This window comes from Pogonomyrmex barbatus, unplaced genomic scaffold, assembly GCF_055798465.1.
Source record: "Pogonomyrmex barbatus isolate J1 unplaced genomic scaffold, ASM5579846v1 scaffold3, whole genome shotgun sequence".
Classification (NCBI taxonomy): domain Eukaryota; kingdom Metazoa; phylum Arthropoda; class Insecta; order Hymenoptera; family Formicidae; genus Pogonomyrmex; species Pogonomyrmex barbatus.
Genome location: NW_028297127.1, coordinates 14,173,674 through 14,193,056, shown reverse-complemented (window position 1 = coordinate 14,193,056; position 19,383 = coordinate 14,173,674). Strand labels below are relative to the sequence as shown.

The 19,383-nt window shown below is 30.6% G+C and overlaps 2 protein-coding genes across 15 annotated transcripts in view; one reads left to right on the top strand and one right to left on the bottom strand.

Annotated features, from left to right (window-relative positions):
- Syt7 (Synaptotagmin 7) overlaps positions 1 to 9,787 on the top strand; it is a 160,999-nt gene extending 151,212 nt beyond the window's left edge. For all 13 annotated transcript variants that reach the window (XM_089079514.1, XM_089079513.1, XM_089079510.1 and 10 more), the window contains one exon: positions 89 to 9,787. In XM_089079514.1, coding sequence (XP_088935640.1) covers positions 89 to 189 — 101 coding nt within the window. In that variant the 3' untranslated portion in view covers positions 190 to 9,787. The remainder of the gene's footprint in view (positions 1 to 88) is intronic.
- Positions 9,788 to 11,646: 1,859 nt separating this feature from the next.
- The window catches only part of LOC105425792 (dynein axonemal intermediate chain 7 homolog), a 56,693-nt gene continuing 48,956 nt past the window's right edge, over positions 11,647 to 19,383 (bottom strand). Inside the window, exons 2-16 of one of the 2 annotated variants that reach the window (XM_089079505.1) lie at positions 18,342 to 18,365; positions 17,657 to 17,829; positions 17,409 to 17,595; positions 16,989 to 17,129; positions 16,701 to 16,775; positions 16,414 to 16,613; positions 16,095 to 16,273; positions 15,480 to 15,740; positions 15,097 to 15,258; positions 14,851 to 15,004; positions 14,305 to 14,590; positions 12,969 to 13,064; positions 12,565 to 12,786; positions 12,136 to 12,243; positions 11,647 to 11,946 (exon numbers count right to left, since the gene is read on the bottom strand). In XM_089079505.1, coding sequence (XP_088935631.1) covers positions 11,806 to 11,946; positions 12,136 to 12,243; positions 12,565 to 12,786; positions 12,969 to 13,064; positions 14,305 to 14,590; positions 14,851 to 15,004; positions 15,097 to 15,258; positions 15,480 to 15,740; positions 16,095 to 16,273; positions 16,414 to 16,613; positions 16,701 to 16,775; positions 16,989 to 17,129; positions 17,409 to 17,595; positions 17,657 to 17,730 — 2,286 coding nt within the window. In that variant the 5' untranslated portion in view covers positions 17,731 to 17,829; positions 18,342 to 18,365 and the 3' untranslated portion in view covers positions 11,647 to 11,805. The remainder of the gene's footprint in view (positions 11,947 to 12,135; positions 12,244 to 12,564; positions 12,787 to 12,968; positions 13,065 to 14,304; positions 14,591 to 14,850; positions 15,005 to 15,096; positions 15,259 to 15,479; positions 15,741 to 16,094; positions 16,274 to 16,413; positions 16,614 to 16,700; positions 16,776 to 16,988; positions 17,130 to 17,408; positions 17,596 to 17,656; positions 17,830 to 18,341; positions 18,366 to 19,383) is intronic. The other variant, XM_011636723.3, reaches the window with a different exon arrangement.

Sequence of the window (19,383 nt, the reverse complement as noted above, 5' to 3'; positions counted from 1 at the left end):
TTGTAACCGAGCTTAAAATGTCATAGAACTAGATAGCAGATTGAAATTGGAATCCGGTGTACAGTACATGGCGTAACTTCCTTTCCAGGGAAAAATGGAAGTGGCGCGAGCGAAACGAAACATTGGCAGGACATGATCACAAAGCCGAGACAGACCATTGTGCAGTGGCATCGCTTGAAGCCCGAGTAAAGGACACCTTGATCGACGACAAATGATATTCTGTCGGGCGAGTTCCCCCCTCAGGGCGCCTCGCCCGTCAAAGTTACGTTACGTTAACGAGACGACAACTCTTCTGTTTTTCTCCTCCTCTTTTGCTCGATATTCTCCTCCCCGCAACCGATCTCGATGAGTACCGTATCCTTCGATGGCTGTACAATATCCCCTCGATATCGCACGGGCCGCTATTAGCGACGCTGGTCGTCGGAGAGCCGATCAAATGTTAATCGTGATTGGGAATCCGAGGAATCCGTTTCTCGTTATCATCCGTTGTTGAGCCATTGTCGTGCGCTAACGAGCAACGATCGTCGTGACGAATCGTCGTTATTCGCTGGTACAGGCGGCGAGTCCTCAATCTTGTCAAGGCGCGCGACCGAGCGTTCTGAACGCCCGCGTCGTTCGATACCGAGCCGCCAAGGCAACAGCGATAAGAGGCGTCAAGACGCGTTGAGATTTTGCCGAAGAGAAATTAATAGCCGCACCGATGATCGCGGCTAATCCGCGTCCGCAAGAGGAAAGATAGCAAAGACGGCTACGGAGGAAACTGAGTCTTCCGTCGTAGCGAAATCGGGCAGCGCCTCTCCGGGCACGTCAGGTGCTCCACTCCTCTCTTACTTTCACCCTCTTCTTCTCCCTCTCACTCTCTCTCCTTCTCTTCTTCCCCCTCTTCTTGTCCTGCCGTTGCCGCCTGGCGCGGTGTTTAACGAGGGATACGAAATTATATGCCGCTGATAAAATCGGCAGTTTGCTCTTGAACGAGCGACCCGATCGTCTGTTTGTCAGTCTGTTTCGCGCGAACGTTTAATGAACGTTTAACCTTTCCAGTCAGTTTAAACGTTCTTTAGGCGTTCTTTAGTCGTTTTCACAGGGCTTTTTTGTATCGTTTGAGTCTACGCGCGCTCGAGATCATGTTGGAGGATCGTGGAATTTTCATAATCGAAGGGGCAAGTAGAAGAACGAGACACACATCGCGTTCTTCTACAAAAGAAGGAGTATTTTATAAGAGAAAAGATTCGCAAGTTATTATAACAGTAATATCAATTTTATAATGTGATAGCTCTTGTTGAAACTCATTCGTGGATCATGGATCCGTGTACAGCATTAAATTTTCGCTACTACAATTGTTGATTGATGCTTGAGATTAATGGCGATAATACAATACGATCCGTATGTTACGCATCCGTATGTTGCTCTTTTTTACTTGCCCCTTCGACTGTTTTAACTGGAGAAAATTACTTCGCGTTAAGGTGATGAAATCTGAACTACAAAGTCGACGAGCTTTCTAAAACAATGAATATGACTTTAGCACGATGACGATGTTACAAATTTGCATTCATATTTATATTTCTATTAAATGTTATCATTATGTATTAAGATACAATGCGTGCGCAGGACTTATCGATAATGCGAAACCTATCATTTAATCGGATCTTTGTTATCGGAGTTGAAAAGTTCCGTGTTCCTAACAAACGACAAGTGAATTTGCACATTTCTGCTTATTCTTTTTCATCTGGCTACTAAAAGTTACACCTCAATCAAAAATTTCTTGAAAATTTATTTTTTTTCTGAAGATATTTCTGAAGATATTTTTTTCAATGAAATTTCCTATAGTGACATATTTTTAGATACGACCGATATCCTATTTAAAAAAAAAGAATTATGATCATATGATCATAAGAAAGATTCAAAAGTCTTTCACGTCTTATTGTTTTAAATAGGAAAAAGCGATTTTTGAATTAACTTCACAATTTAATATTATAATATTATAAGTGCGAAAATTTACCTACTTATTAAATAAACACGTATTCGCTTTGGTCGTAGCTAAAAAGGTGTCAGAAATAAAGTAACCTTTACAATCGAGACCCACATGCAATGTGGCTTTTAAGATTACTTTACTAACAAAGTTTTGGAACTAAACGCAACCCTATCGGAACATTCTCGCTTACAGGCTACAGTTGTGTACAGGCGATCACTTTTAGGGACAATTTCAATGGATTTTTAGAAGTCAACTTTATTTGCAGACTACATTGGCTTTACGTGCGATTTTTCTTTCGCCATTTTCCCCAGAGGTACGTGTGACGATTAGTTTCGACGTATTCGTTAAAATCGTTAAAATAGCGCTGAATCCGCAACAAACTCGGATGCTGGCGAAAAGTACAGGATATTATTATAGTTTCCAACGTTGATGTTTGTGATGTAGGATGCTTTTGAGACTGCGAAGAAACGGGCGAAAGAATAAATAATTACTGTTATTACCGGAACGTGTCCCTTCTAACGGGGATGAAACATTTTGAGATAGTTCATAGGAGACAAGCGATATCCTTGTAGGGATGGGCAATAATTAGTACGTAATCATTTCGATCGATTATTACAACCAGACATTTTAATCATGAAAAATGAATACCGTGAAAGATGAATACCATGAAAGATGAATAAAGCGACAATTAAATGTTTATAACTTTTATGCAAGCTTTTTGTAATTACGATCTTTTGATTTTTATTCGAATGGTATAATAATCGAGCAAGAATTGAACATATTTTGTATGTACATACTATTAGATTCAACGAATTAACTTTGATTGCTTCTGAGTTGCTATTCAATTATTAACTTTGCGATTGGTGATTCGATACGTTTGAGAAGTTATTCTTGTGAAATGTCTATATTCCAATATTGACGCACGGATTAATTTGGAAAAATAATCTGTCAACAACCGACTAAAAGAAAAAACTAATTTGTAATTAATTTGTAGATCGATCAATTTCGCCCGTCCCTACTCTTCTTGTTAGTTATGCTTTTGGCTAGCGTTACTCGCGATTCCCCAGGTAACTCACACGAATTTCCCACTCGCGCGATTCTTGATTATTACGAAAAAAGCCCGATAAGGGGAAGATATTTTCGACGGCATTTTTGTATTGATAAAGTTAGAGCGAAATTGCGATTCCTTGGAAATATTCACGCGCCAAAGTGCGATCGATGTACCTCACACATCGGGAGAAAGGAAATAATGTTATGTTATACCTGATAGTCTGCTGTTGTTAACAATAATATAGAAACACGAGTCAAATTCATGCGCGAATTGGCTCGGTACACTCGGAGAGTGTGCGCCGTTGATGTAAAAAAAAAAAAAAAAAAAAAAAAAATGAAAAAGAAAAAAGGACGAAGGCGATCTATGTTGTATTTAAACCAAGTTTTAGCGTTGAGCGTCGCTCGCATCTGGAAAGTTTCTCGGCGAGAAGTGTCCGTCGTTAGCGCAACTTATCGCAGAGGAGAGCCATCCGAACGAAATTGCCGTTCGTCGGGATAACAACGTAGAGTAGTCGGTATAATAAGCGTGGATTTAATTATCCTCCTTCAGAAAGCGGACGAAGGAAGACGACTCCGCTAGACTCAATCTATTCCCGATGCGCTGTTCCTGTGCTCTCTTAATTACACTCTTCTTACTTTCTGCAAGTTCTTACTTTCTGCAAGTTCCGGCCGCGATGGTAACGTCGATTAACGAATTGGTGCAGGGGAACGGAAACAAGTTTATTCGTTTAGCCGCGAAGAAGTTTCGCCGTGCACTTGCGTCACATATAAACTCACATGCAAACGTACATTGTACATATCGCAACGACGTAGAGAGTAATTTTCTGCGACGAGGAGACTCTCCTTCGAGAACTTTCTGAACGCGAACAACGCTCGGTGACTCTAGTGACATTCCCTCGCGTATGAACGGTTACCGGGATACCGCGGATATCAGGATAGAGCGAGATTACGATCGAAAGACGATAGCAAGTTTTTTTCTTATGTGTATATTTGGGATGATGAGATGGAGAGAAAGTGAAAGAGAGAGAGAGAGAGAGAGAGAGAGAGAGAGAGAGAGAGAGAAAGACAGAGAATAAGTATCATTATTAAAGAATTTATCTACTTGTCCCTTCCCTCCTCTCCCTGCCAATACCTTATCCTTCACCTTAACCATGCCCCATTTCCCGCACCTTCCTTTTGCAATCGCGACAGATATATCCCGGAAATATTTTTACATTTTAAGCGTTACATTTTTGGATCGAAGGTGTTGCCGATTTTTCGTAATTATAATAGCCTTCTACCGCGCACGCGGAAGAGAAGGGATACCGTAGAGATTAGTAAAACACGGAGCGAGTATAAAATAATCTATTATATGTATGATGCGTGCGTGCGTGCGTGCGTGCGTGCGTGCGTGCGTGCGTGCGTGCGTGCGTGCGTGCGTGCGTGCGTGCGTGTGTGTGTGTGTGTGTGTGTGTGTGTGTGTGTGTGTGTGTGTGTGTGTGTGTGTGGTGCATATATATATATATATTATTATTACTATATACAAAAATGTGTATATATATATATATATATATATATACACACACACATGCACACATGCATACATATATACATATGTGCATACATCATACATACATACATACATACATACATACATACATACATACACACATACATACATACATACATACACACATACATACATACATACATACATACACACATACATACATACATACATACATACATACATACATACATACAGGATTTCAAAAGTAGAAGTTAATCGCTCGAGAAGTGATTGGAGACCCAAAAATAAGAAAAAAGTTGGCACGAATATAGATTCGGAAATACGTTGCTTCAAGTTATCGCTACTTCTATGTATAAATTTTAAATTGCTTTGCTTCCGAATTTTTTTTAAATTGAAAGATGAGATGATATTTATGAGTTTTATAACAATAACATTTATAATTTTACAATTAAAGCTAAATAAATGTTGCGGGCTGCTTTAACAAGACTACACTATACCACGCGGAGATATAGCCCGCTTAGCATCTCTTGGCAGAGATCAGGACTCCACAAATTCAACATAAAAAGATCATCTCTTCTTTTAATTTTGACAAAAAAATTTGAAAGCCAGGCAATTTCAAATTTCAATGTAAAAATGGCGGTAACTTGAAAACAATGCATTTTCGGACCTATATTCATATCAGTTTTCTTTCTTGTTTTTGAGTCCCCATTTATCTCCCGATTAACCTTGATTTACAGAATATCTTGTGTATGTATGTGTATGTGTATGCACGCGCGCACGTACATGCAATATACACACACACACACACACACACACACATACACACGCATGTGAGTAAATGGTTATATTGGTATATATTATGCGGAAATATCGAGTAGCACAAGGTTTAGATTAATATTTGTATGTCGTAGTCTGTATACAATTGTATATAAGATACAGAGTGTTTCCCGGTTTACGTATCACGTTAAAATGATGGTATATAAGCATGGATACTTCGAAGTTCGTTACCGTAAGAATTTAGCAGAGCGCTCCTTGTACCGTTAAATATTGTCATACAATAGGATCGTTCCTAGCATTTTCCGCGTGTTACACAGGGTGTTGAAAACGTAAAAAAATACGATCCTCTTTCTCTCAATCGTCCTCGCCAGTTCGGTACATGTACTTCGAAGTTATTCTCTTTCATATCTTTCATTATATTTGAAATGGATTTTTCACAATCGAATTAGACAGCAAAATGTATTATGTCTTTTGTATATTTCGATTATTTGTCTTTTTTTTTTTTTTTGGCATTTGATCTACTCGATTTTGTTATTTCATCGAGAACGTAATGCGGCTAATGAAAACGCTTTTGTATCGTTTTGTATCCCTGGAAATAGCAATCTCTCTGGCCATTCCTTGAACGATCATAATATGTGAAAATATTACAAGGTGCCAAAAGAATATAGAACACGTAAGATCACTTTTCAATCATGTCATACAGAGACAAAGAATATTTACGCGTGTAATTCGATTAAGAGAATAAGATATATTTACATTCCGATCTTTCATATACGTATAAATCATGATGTACAGAGTAGAATAATGATCTGCACAATCTCGTAGTAGCAAGGCGATGACAACTTCGTTATTTTCTTTTTTAAATAAATTTGCGTTTCTGTTTAAATTTGTTACATATTGATCTCTAGACAATTTTTTTTTCTACGAATATATATATATATTTTTTTTCTTTTTTTTGCGCAATAATATAAATATACATTATACTTGAAATGCGGAGTGGATAAAAACTCATCTAATCTTTCTATATTAGGATTGGTATTCAATTCAATAAATTGCAGACAGTTTAGTTGAAAGTTAAAGCCAACCAAGTATTTTTAGATTTTGCCTCGAGTAATTTAATTTGGAACAGAATTGATTTATTGGGAGTCGTATTTCTCAGCTAGTTTCGGTTTCGTATCGACAAGTCGTTCAATAACGATTTTTTTCGTGTAAGAGAAAAAAACTTTCTTGTCTTGAAGTTAATGATTATTTTGAATAAATACTGACTTTTCCGACTATTTATCTGACTATTTATAAATCGTACAATTGAAATTTCTTAGAAAAATGCTGTTAGACTTGCGAAATGTCATTTAAGAAATCGCCAAAACTTTTAACGCAGAAATGCTAGTTCTACTCTTTACATCTCTCAATTAGTATTTCTTGTTTTTAGCTTTTTACAGAATCATAGTTCAGTTAGTTGTTGCGATGATCCATTTGTAATTTTCCCATAGCAGCCCTCTTTGATGTCTCGGTAATGCGTTATATTTCGCGATAATCGCTCTCGTATCTATTTCTTTTTCCTCATCCGATATCATAATTCTTTACATTACCATGATTTTAACGTTTGTTATAGACTGGGTTGAACGTGTAATGTTTTAAGTACTTAGTGTAAAGCGAAATGTCGTGTGTGTTAGGCATACTAATCCGTATCGTGATACATATATGTCGAAGCGTAGTCATAGTACATATACAACATAGTTGATACGATAAGTTGAAAGGGCGATGGATAAACAGTGAAGCGATTGCGGCGGATATGCCGGAGATGATGTTCGATGTTCGACCTTATGTTTGCGCAAGCTTGCAAAATATATTAATTCTAAGTACTTTAGGGTGACAGAGGAGGGAAGAAGTATTGAGAGTACCACTAGCGAATAGTGTATGCGATAGTACGAAGTGGAAAGTGACGTGGGCCTTATATCATGGATTACCTCAATTGTAAGCAGCTTAAAAATGCAATTTCTTGCACGTGATGATGTCAAAACTGATTTCAAACGAAAAAAAAAAGTGTACCGTGATTCGTACTAGATACTAATAAAGGAGCCATTTTACCTTCCGATAGTGGTTCGCTGTTGCACGACATTCCTTTTGCGCATATTAAATTATCGAGCCCGGAATTCACAGGGACTCGTATCCAGTTCTTTGCATTCGCCCAATTTTTATATAATTTTTATATCATTAATGTATCTGTTTCGATATCATCTGAATGATATTATTAAAGATGCGAAGATCGATAAAAAGTCGAAGCTTTCTTCGAATTTTTCTTTTCTTACTGAAGTATTTTGAAAAATCATGTATTTCATCACCATGTATTTCAATTTTCTAAATTTTTCCAGAATTTTCATTATTTACATTTAACTTGACTAAATCTCAAAAACAGTAAAATTTTTGTTGAAATAAGATCGATGTAAAATTAATTGAAAGAAAAATTTGCTTTTGCTTCTTAAAGTTTAATTCGCAAAAAGCTTTTCGAATATCGGAGCAAAATAAGAATGATATGAATATTAAAATTTACATATTGTTTAATTCTAATTTAAATAAATTTAACTGTAAATTGGACATATAGTTAATTTAATTTCTGCCAACAGATGGATTGTTAGAACAACTCATCGAGTGCAAAATGTTAAATATTGTTTAACAAAGGACTTGTGATTGTAATGCCTAAGCAAAATGATTATTTAGTCACCCAAAGTGAAACCGGAAAAAAGTGCTCATCCACATTCAATCTTATCATATTTAAATAGCTTAATAAATAAAAACTTCTTATAGCAACTTTTGGCCTTTTTTTAAAATTTGTTATGTGCCTATCAAATTTTAAATGTAAAATAGTCTCAAAGTGCGTATCAGTGTACTTTTACTGTTCTAAAAACTTTCTTCTCAAACACAGAATATAAATTTTGTTATGTTAATCGCACATGTTGAACGAATTTTTACATAGTAAAAAATATAAATAATATATTCTGTTCTGAGCTAGATTTTTATAGATTAACTGTCTTTTTGTTTAATAATGAATTTGTATCATTTGTAGTATCGATGAAGTGACACAATAAATCGAATATGTAGTATCTTTTTATTTTGTAATTGATTATTTAACAAGCAAAAATAACTTTGTCAGAATTTTTAAAGAGTAGTTTGAAATTGTATAATGTTTTATTATTTCATTTGCTCGCGATGACAGGCAATGATTGAAGCGTAATGCACAGTGTGTGTTAACGTGTGTTATTTCAGAAAAAATGTGGATTAGCACTGCTCATGCGTGGCTCCTTTTATTCTCCCTCAAATGACATGCTCTGCGACAGTGAACCAGCAACATATCTCTGCATACATGTATGTACATATATATATATATATATATATCTCATAAGTGTTAAGTCAATGCACACAATTATGTAGGCACATCAGCGAGCGCCAATGAATGCAATCAATTTTTCGTGTATGGATCATAAGCTTATCGAAACGTGGAAATGGTGGTTTAGCAGAATCTGGAGATTCGATATTGTAATTAATAGTTTTCGTTGCATCCATCTGTGTTGCTTCAAAATAATCGCGTAATATGAGCAGCGAGCGCCGCAGAGAGAAAAGAATGAATACACAAATGAATTGTTTGAAAAGAGGGCAGATATAAAGATTCTATTCTTGAAACCCGAGTCGCGTTTTGTGTACATCCTCCTGAGACCTGACGTTGCATTTTTAGTGACATGCATGTTAATATCGTTTCGACATATAGTTTAGGATCCCAAGAAGTAGTGATGATTTAGTGTACTTGTCAGCTTAATTATTTTTATAGCATATAATAGACATTATACTTTTCTTATAATAGTTATGCCAAACTGCATGTATCATTCCAATATATCATATACGTTATGGTGTAAATATAAATATGAACAACAAAAGTTGACTTATTATATATTATATACATTTTTTCGTATTAAACATTGTTATATACTTTAATTCATTAATGAGAGAGAGAGAGAGAGGGGGGGGGAGAGAAGGGGGGGAAATGGAAAAAAATTGAATGAATAAAAAAATACTTACAGAATATTTGTAAAATCTAGAATTTCTAACGTGTCAATTGTAAAAATTATGTTTATATATCTTCACAGTTATATCTATCACTTGCTATTAAGAAAAATAAGATAGTGATTTTCACAGTGCAAATTGTTTAAATTTTTATAATCAGAGTAAAGATAAATGATCTGATGATCGCGTTAAAAAATAAGAATATGATGTACAAAACACGCTGAGTCTCGGGAGGATATTAAACCCAAATTCATTTTATGACTAAATACACAAGTCATTTTGGCTGTTTTTTTTTCTCCTTATTGCTACCTAAAATTACGCATACGCGTCAGCGCGATAACATTATTACTGAAGGTAATTTGGACACAACACTAAAAAAGATTGTATATCCCTACAATAAAGACCTAAGCGTTTTACCTGTACGTAGCGCGTGTTTTTTGAACAACTCTTTTTTTGCACGATTAATGTATACATAATTCATGCACTATGATCGTAAAATGATTATAAATGGTCAAATGTATTGAACAATAATGTTTAATAATGTTTAATAATGAGTTATTAAAAATTAGTAGCCAATATTAAATTATAAAAAGATATCACACACAATAATAAAAAATGAAATTAAATAAATATCCGATAATGATTTGTGAAATAATAACAATCTATATACTGTTTAATCGTTCTCAAGTTTATTTATATATTTGTATAAATTGATATTGCTAATTTTCCACTTAATCATAATTGAAGAAAAAAATTACATATCCACAATTCAGATATTTTTTCTAATTTTCTTCGACATTTATAGTTGACACATTAACATCGATTAATTGCAACAATCATAATGAAATAACATTTTTCTTATTGTTTTAGTGTTAAATAAAAAATATTGAATAAAATAAGAAATATATCATCTAATTCTGAATCTTGGAATATCTTTTTGACGTTTTTTAATAAACACAAATGTAGATATATAGAAAAGAATTTTGTCAGTGTCAGTTATTATCTTAGTTTAAGCAATATGAGTTGTCGAAATTAAACATACAGTTCATACGTTATAATTAAGTTGTTTATCATTCTTACACATCACTTTGTTTCAATTATTTATTTATAAATGAATTGAATGATTTAATGAGTGAATATTTTATTCAAATCGATTTCTAATTTAAATCCGTTTCTTCATTAAAGCAGCTCTTTTATTTATTTAAATTATAAAGTATAAAACTGTAGTATTATATTTAATTTTCTATGAATAATCTGCATTTATCAAACATTGCAAATGCGAAGCAATATCTACAATTAAAAAAAAACGCTTATGACTGCATACACGGTTTTTCAACCTTGAACTGCAAAATTATTATTATTTATTATATGTCTTTTAATACAAGCACAATGCTTTATATATGTATAAATTACAAATACTTAGCTAATATAATAATTATAATGATAACGAAGTTATCGATACACTATTTAACCGAAGAATACTTTGCTTAAAGTGTATATTAATAATCAATTGTTATTTAAATGTATTCAATTAAATTCAATTTATTTTTAATTCCACGTAAGAAAGACAGTAATGTTTCAGTATATATTTTGTTCATAAACTGCGTTTATAATGACTTCGTTTTAAAAATAGTAAACTGCTTTTAAAGCATATTTTGATAGATGCAATAAAAATTTTTTATAATAAAATTGAAAAATTGCAATTATACATGCGTATCTTTAATTGTCATAAAGTATTGTTGCTGTTAAGTCCAAAAAAAGAAAAAAATGTAATGTTAACAAGATACTCGAAAAGATATTGAACTTGCCGGTAAGTTCAAATATTTAAATAAAAACTTTTTACAGTTTAAGAAATTAAGAAATTGTAAGAAATTTTATTTTATAACAAAGTTTTTCAAAATATTTAAAACAGAATAATTTTTTAAAAATTATTAGGAAGACTACAGCCAATTTTGTGTTATTATTTATGTTAAAATATGTATTAAAATAAAATAAATCACACTTAATACACTTAATATACTTAATTAAAATACAATTGTCTGTTGTAAATACCAAATTATTTTTTTATTACAAAAATTTATTAAAAACAAAAATTATAATTATTGTAATAAAAACATTTTTGAAAATTATAATATTCTATTTCAATTATATGAAAAATTGTGTAAAAGACTTTCAGATTATAAAAATTAAATGTTGGACATATTAAAACAATTATATTTTTGTATTTGTCTTTCAATCATATTCAAGTTATTAATCATATTTTGATTTTTTATTTAACACACACACACACACACACACACACACACACACACACACACACACACACACAGATACTAGTTTTAATAGAGAAAGAAATTAAATTATTTTTATAATAACAGAATAAAGGATCATATAAATGAAGAATATTGTTTATTCATTTGTTTGTGATTGAAATTAATTTTTACGATGACATGTTAATTACATTAGTACAACCTAAAAGTTTTGTGACAGTATGGGCAAGTTTAAAAGATATATTTTTCATCAATATACGGCTTTTGATTCCGGCATTTTCTAGTGCCAAGTAATATAAATCAGCATAAAACTGTCAATAAAATTATATATTCAGTTATATCTTATTTATTTTTTGAATGTAACTTTTTTTTTTATTTGAAGTAATTGTAGTAAATTTATATTGTTCTATATTATACTGCTTTTATATATGTTATTTAATATTAATAATAAAACGCACAAATATATATTATTTTATTTTATTAAATACTAAATATATTACCTTTGTGTTTTCATCATCTAAAGATATAGTGGAAAATTCTGAACTCACTTCAGTACAGGATACTGTCATCGTTCGTAAAGGAGTTATTAAAAGAGTTACATTCGTTCTCTATAAAAACAAAAAATACATAAAAGTAAATCGTTATTAAAGTACTTGTATAGAAATATTAATATTTTTACAAAAAAATGGAAAAAAAATATTTTTATATTTTCAATTTTCATCATTTAATATAAAAAAATTAACATTTTCTATGAAATAATACATGAAGTAATGCATGTTCTTTCTTGTGTAATATTTTTCTCTATTAGTTTTAATTTTATTAAGAATTAAAGAATCAAAATTAAAATTGTTAATTTAAAAAGATGATAAAATTAGTTTCAGATACATTATGTTTCTTAATAAAGAAGACAAAATAATTAAGTGCTCTACCTCTTTTGCAACGCATCCATGAAGTTCTTTGAATTGTATCACAATTTCCCTAGAATTTCGATTAGCATTCCAACGCGACCAGGAGAAGGCATATGCTGTGCACAGTAGACCCATGCATTCCCGCAGGTGCCTTTCAGTTACGGGATGCTTTACCGGAAGAGCTTTCACGTAACTGAAGGCATCTCGTTCCGGAAATAGATCACATCCGGCGTCGCGCATCTTCTGTGAGAGGAAAATGTTTCTTAATAAAGAATCTTAACAAAATTATTCTTTTTCTAAATACGCCTAGTAAATATACCTTTCAATTCTTTAAATGTTGCAACATTCAAAGTATTTACTTGTTATCTTTTCACTTTGTTATAAATACAAATTAATATCATCTGCAGAAGATAAGAAATTTTTACCTTAATTAAGATATGCAGCTTCATATACTCTCCAATAATCTCTTTAAGTCCCGTCGACATACCACCAGCCAACGAATTTAAGCAGACTAAATCCTCCTACAAAAATAAAAAATGTCATCAAATGTTTATTAATCCATATCTTAACAAAATGAGATGAATAACATTAGTATAATATACTTGTATTTATTTTATAGACTTAAAAATATAAGTCGGGCCCCGACTCACACACACACACACACACACACACACACACACACACACACGCGCGCGCGCGCGCGCGCGATCTCGACATAACGAATTGAGTATTGCATTATAAATGCACGCTTGCTGTGGAATGAGAGAAACTACATTAATGCCCTATTTTATCTTTCTTGTTAGCATCTCATTGATGTATACTACTTTTAAAAGGATAAAATCAACAACATGTTAGGAAAAGACATAAACATAGAATACCAATGTAGTTCCTCTTATTCCACAGCGGACGCGCATTTATCTCATGCAATACTCAAGCCATTATATATGTCGATACACATAACACACACATATATATATACACACACACACACACACACACACACACACACACACACACACACACACACACACACACACACACACACAGCAATATTTAGGTAATTTATAAAATGACATATTAAGGCTCCTGACTACTCAGCTAAGAACTCCGCATTGACGCGACACAGCGTCGCGATAAAAATTAGAAGCTCATTCATCCTTGTTCATCTTATCTATGTCTTGGTTCATCTTTATGTCAAATGACGTACTGACAACAAAATTTTTTATTGCACCTAATTTCATTATTATGTGCTTAATCGTGCAAATGTGGCTTGTTTCGTACTTATCAAATTCGTAAAAATAGACGGCAGCTAAAGTTACCTTTACATGTAAAAGCATATTTCTCACTTCTTTCAACAGCTGTCAAATTGTGTGTTTTCTACCTAAATAGGCTTTATTTCACGTGCCTTTTACAGTTATTTATTGACTAAGAGAAGGGAATAGCAGTCGTTCATTTTCATAAGTGTCTTAAAGCCATTTCAAGTGTTGTTTTGATCAAATATCTCTTTATTTGCAAATTAGATGCAATAAATTTTACTGTGTCACTTCTCGTCTATGATGTCACAATGCCAATATGGCCGCGGTGATTACTCAGGAATTTTAATATTTTTACACTGTCTTTTATACATAATATTTCATTAAAGTTTATGATTCTTATGTTTGTTGTTCTTTATACTGTATTTTGAGAATATTTTGCATATCTAAATTATTTAGCCAAATATCAGTTGTAAATAATTTTGTAGATGCATAAAAAGTAAAATACCCTGACTATAAATTCTGCTTGAACAATAGCAGCGGATACATTGAGTACAATGCCACCACGTGCGTTTCTACCGATTTCAGGCTTGAGTTCCCAACTTTGAAAAGGGATATTGATAAATTTTAAAGTAGCAAGGCCATGGACCCCTAATCTGCCGGTTCTAAATGTAATAGTTTGCTTTTCCTCGTTATATTTGATATCGTGCACATCCTGCGTTGACCATATCTTTTTCTCAGGTATCCAATGAGCCACTAATGGTGGTTCAAACCAGATAATAGAACTGGGAAGTCTATAAAAAATGACTAGTAAAATATGAATATACAGGTACTATTTTTACTATTGTAAAAAAGATAAAAAGTCTTTAATGCAACAATAATATATAATTTATAATTTTAACTTATTGTGTGAGATATGCGTTCTATGCATAATTATTTATAATGATAATTATTTATGACGATTATAAACTATTATTGTAAAGACATTTTTTACTTATTTATATTTTGCTATTTGTTGTATTGTTGTCGCAAATAATTTATAAAGCGAATATACTTTAAAGTTACTAGAGCTAATGCCTCCATTGCAGCTTCAAGTGCTTTCATTTCTGCCTCGATTACTTCTGGTGTTCTTTCAGAATCAGGTGCTGGAGGCAGTGCCTTATATGGCTTGCAAAACGGTACAAATTTTAATACTTTGGGAATTTGCACTGTGAAGAAGGTAATATTAATATTTAATGACATATACATCATAAGTTAATAGAATTAATTAAACTATTAATTCTAATTAATAATTATTCACGTGTGGTAAGCGTAATATTTTTTGGTAAATTCTTAGGTTGCGGTGGTTGATAAACTAAATCGATGTGTAATGCACCACCAAGTATTCTATATTTTCGTAAATTTATCTCAGTTTTTTCGCAACGTGTGAAAAGTAATTTTCTAATTTCCTTTCGAGTTTCATCTGGAAATAAGAGAAATAATAATATTTTTCCTCTGACGCTCTCTAGAATTTTAATATTACGAAATTTCTTTTTTAATATTGCAATATTTCTTTAATACTTTTCAGATAGCATATTATAAAATGAACATTTTATATAAATTTTTTAAAATTGAATGGTTTTAATTTATATTTATTTTAATTTTAAAGAAGAGTCTAATAAGAACTAAGTTTAAGAAATATACCCTCTCTTTGCAGAATAATTTCATCAGGTGTAGGCAAATACGGTAATTTTTCTGGTTCCTGTTCCGATTCTGGATGTCTCACCCCTTGAACAGGCTTTCTTTGCCCTTTTCTTTCGGGCTTTGTAGGTACCAGGACTGGTGGATTTTCCATTCTCTCAAGTATAGCTTTTTTTTCTTCTAATCGAAGACGACGACCTTCAACCTGCTCCTCGCGTATCTTCAATTTTGTATTATACTCATTTTGACAATAAGTATAAAAATCTGCAACATATACATGAAATTCAAGAAAAAAGAAGAAACTTTAAGAAACTCACACTTTTCACAGAAGGCTTGTCTATAATATGTTTATATTTTTTTTTAATGCAATTTCTTTATATAATATTTTTATATAATGTTTTATATAATGTTTTGTATATTACAATAGAAAATATTCAATTAATAATTTTATAAATTGTAAATTATTATATCTTTTTTATAATCTTCTTTTAAAAAATTTTTTTAATTTTAACGTATATGATTATTTTACAACTTAGCATAAAATAAATTAATTTCAGTTCTTTCGCAGACTAATAAATTAAAATGAAATAGAATTTATATAGATATTGTAATTTTCACCTATGGTATACAAATTTTCATATTCTTCTGGCAATTTTGGCATGATGCACGAAGTTGCGGAATCAGAGTAGTGATCATACTTTACCCATAGTGCTCGTATTGCCAAACAATAACAATCAATGTCTGCAGGCATTTTAACAGTCAGCTCTATTTCTTCAAAAAGGACTTCTATAGGTTTTCTATGGGAACAATTCAATTATTATTAAAAATATTAAATTAAAATGATATAGCATATTAATATTGTGACTGATATTCTTAGGAATATATGTGAAATTATTAATACATATATTGACACATACATTGATACATTAATACATACCGATCTTTTTCGGTGACTTGCTTGAGTGGAATTGGCGATTTTATTAAAGTCCAAATACAAATACTGATTTTATCAGAAATATTAGTATATCTCGCCGTTCTTATGCTCTCGCGGATCATATCCTTTTCTATTTTACGCAAAAGAGAATAACACGCTGCGTCTATCCATTCTTGAAGCTTGTTTCGAAATTCCTGTCTATTCTATTAAACAAATAAATTACATAAATTTTAACTGCTTTATAATACAAAAATTACACTGTTAATAGTCAATCGAATATTATTGCTTACTATCTTGCATTCATTTATATAACTGATTGAGCTTGTTAAAGAAAATTGTATTATTTCGTCGAGTTTTGTCAATAACTGTAAAAAAATATTTAATGGTTAGTTCATAATTAATAAAGAGAAAATGTTTTTAAATATTTTCTCTTTCTATTTAAAAATTAATTGTAATATAAATATAATAAACATATTTAATTACTTGCTAGATTTTTATAAATTAAAAATAATCTCTTAATCTACATTAAAATTAATATTCAATTGTATTAGGATCACTAACTCATTTCTTTTACATACATTAATAATTATATTACATTTCGCAATAAGTTTGTTCATATCAATTTTCTCATCTTCCATCGACCATAAAAATAGAAAAGTATTAATTTCAGATAAATTGCCAGGATTTGGCAGACCATCGCAAGTCATATATCTAATCCACTGAAAATAATTATCCTATTATGTCACTGTTACATGTCATTGTAAATTATATACAAATATATAACAAAATCTATAATTTAGTTTTATCTCTATATTTGTTAAACAAAAGTGATTTACCAAATATAAAATAGATATTAATTAAAAAATGTACATATAAACAAAAAGAATATGTACATTAATGAGAAATATATATAAGGCATAAATTACATTATTAACAAGAAATAAATTACATTATCTTATCATTAATTATAAATATACGAGAAAAAAGAAAGTATTTACATTTTCTTCTTCTTCGACAGTAATTAAATATTTCATGAATGCATTTTTGTAATCATGAAGTATAAATTGCGTCTTTTCTAGTTGAACTTTCCGCATTGCCGCTTCTCGTTCTTCAAGCAATATTTGTCTCTCTGTATTATACTTTTCTAATCGAATCTCTTCTTGCATATCTTTAATCATTTGCGTCCTTTGTTAAACAAATTAAATTAGTTCTGTGCCTTTTTATAATTAATTATAAATAATTTTACCTAATTCTCTCAGCTTCAGCAGCAGCGGACGCCGCTTGTTCTTTTTCTAATGCTTTACGTGCTTTCTTTGTCATCGTTTCAATTCCTGAAGGTTTAGGCTAAATTGACCGAACCATGTACTTATTCTCCTCTTTCATAAAATTTTTATATGAAAAATGTTTTGTGATTGGTACCTGCAAAATAAGACGTCCAATAGTTTAGCTAATATTTTATACTATGCTTATAATAATATTTTACAATAGTTAAAACTTGATAAAATTGGGCAGAACAGCAAGAATAATTATAAATTTATAAGAATAATTGTAAATTTATATACTTCAGATATAACTAATAGATACAAAGATACAATAAGAAACTTTTTTGCTATTATCCTAAGTAATGCTTTTGAAAGACAAAAATATCAGAATTATAATATTAATAATACAGTATAAAATAATATGATTAAAATAAATTGTTAATATTATTCTTTTTATAATTTATAACATCTATTTTATATCTATTGCATAATGATAAAGCAAATATGAGTAATATGAATAACTTAAAATATTAAAAATATATATACAAAAATATTCAAAATTTTTGATACAGCATTTAATACAGAATAGTAACTGTACAAGAATAAAAAAGATGATATGAATAAATGATTTTATGTTAAGAATGTATAATGTTAAATAAACAGAATTACCTGTTTTTCAATCCATTCATGTAACTGAAATAAATAAACATTTAAATGGAAATATAATTTTTATTATTATAAAAAATGATTAAAATTCTAGTATGTTTGTAAAATAGTGTTTCACATATATTGATGTTGTTATTGTTATACATATTATTATATATAATATTATTTGTAAAAAAAATATATTGTTTGCATGTTCAATTATGAAATCATGTGCTGTTATTAAAATGGACTTAAAAATTAATTGATGAAACAATATCATATGTTAATTAAATATAGATTTTAAAAGAAAATTATTTACAAATATTATTTATAATAATAATTTAAAAAACTATATTAATATAAAGGAATAAAAATGATAAATTATGTTTAATTTTTTCTTTTTTAATGAAATAATTAATATTTTGATTGAACCTAATTTTTTATTTTAAATAAACAGCCGATACAAAAACGTACTAATGAAGAGAGAGTGGGTGATACTCTTTGCAATTTTGGTAATTGAAATTGTGCAAAATCTTCATCTTCTTCATATTCATCATATACGATTTTAGTATTCGAAATAGAACCCAAAAAATCATTATTTTCAGATAATGATATTGTCTTGTCCTGTATTTTATTTCTAGTTCCATTCTTTCCCGCAAAAGTTACTTCTTTTGAAATTTTATTATTGCTGCGAGTGGAATTTCTAAAATGGACTTAAAAATTAATTGATGGAACAATATCATATGTTAATTAAATATAGATTTTAAAAGAAAATTATTTACAAATATTATTTGTAATAATAATTTAAAAAATTATATTAATATAAAGGAATAAAAATGATAAATTATGTTTAATTTTTTCTTTTTTAATGAAATAATTAATATTTTGATTGAACCTAATTTTTTATTTTAAATAAATAGCCGATAAGAAGACGTACTAATGAAGAGAGAGATAATAAATAGAAAAATTTCAATAAAGACAACAAATAAAAATCTTTATTAAATTATCTTGTATTAAATTAATATTTAATGGAGATTAATTAAATTCCCGAAGAAGATAAAATTTA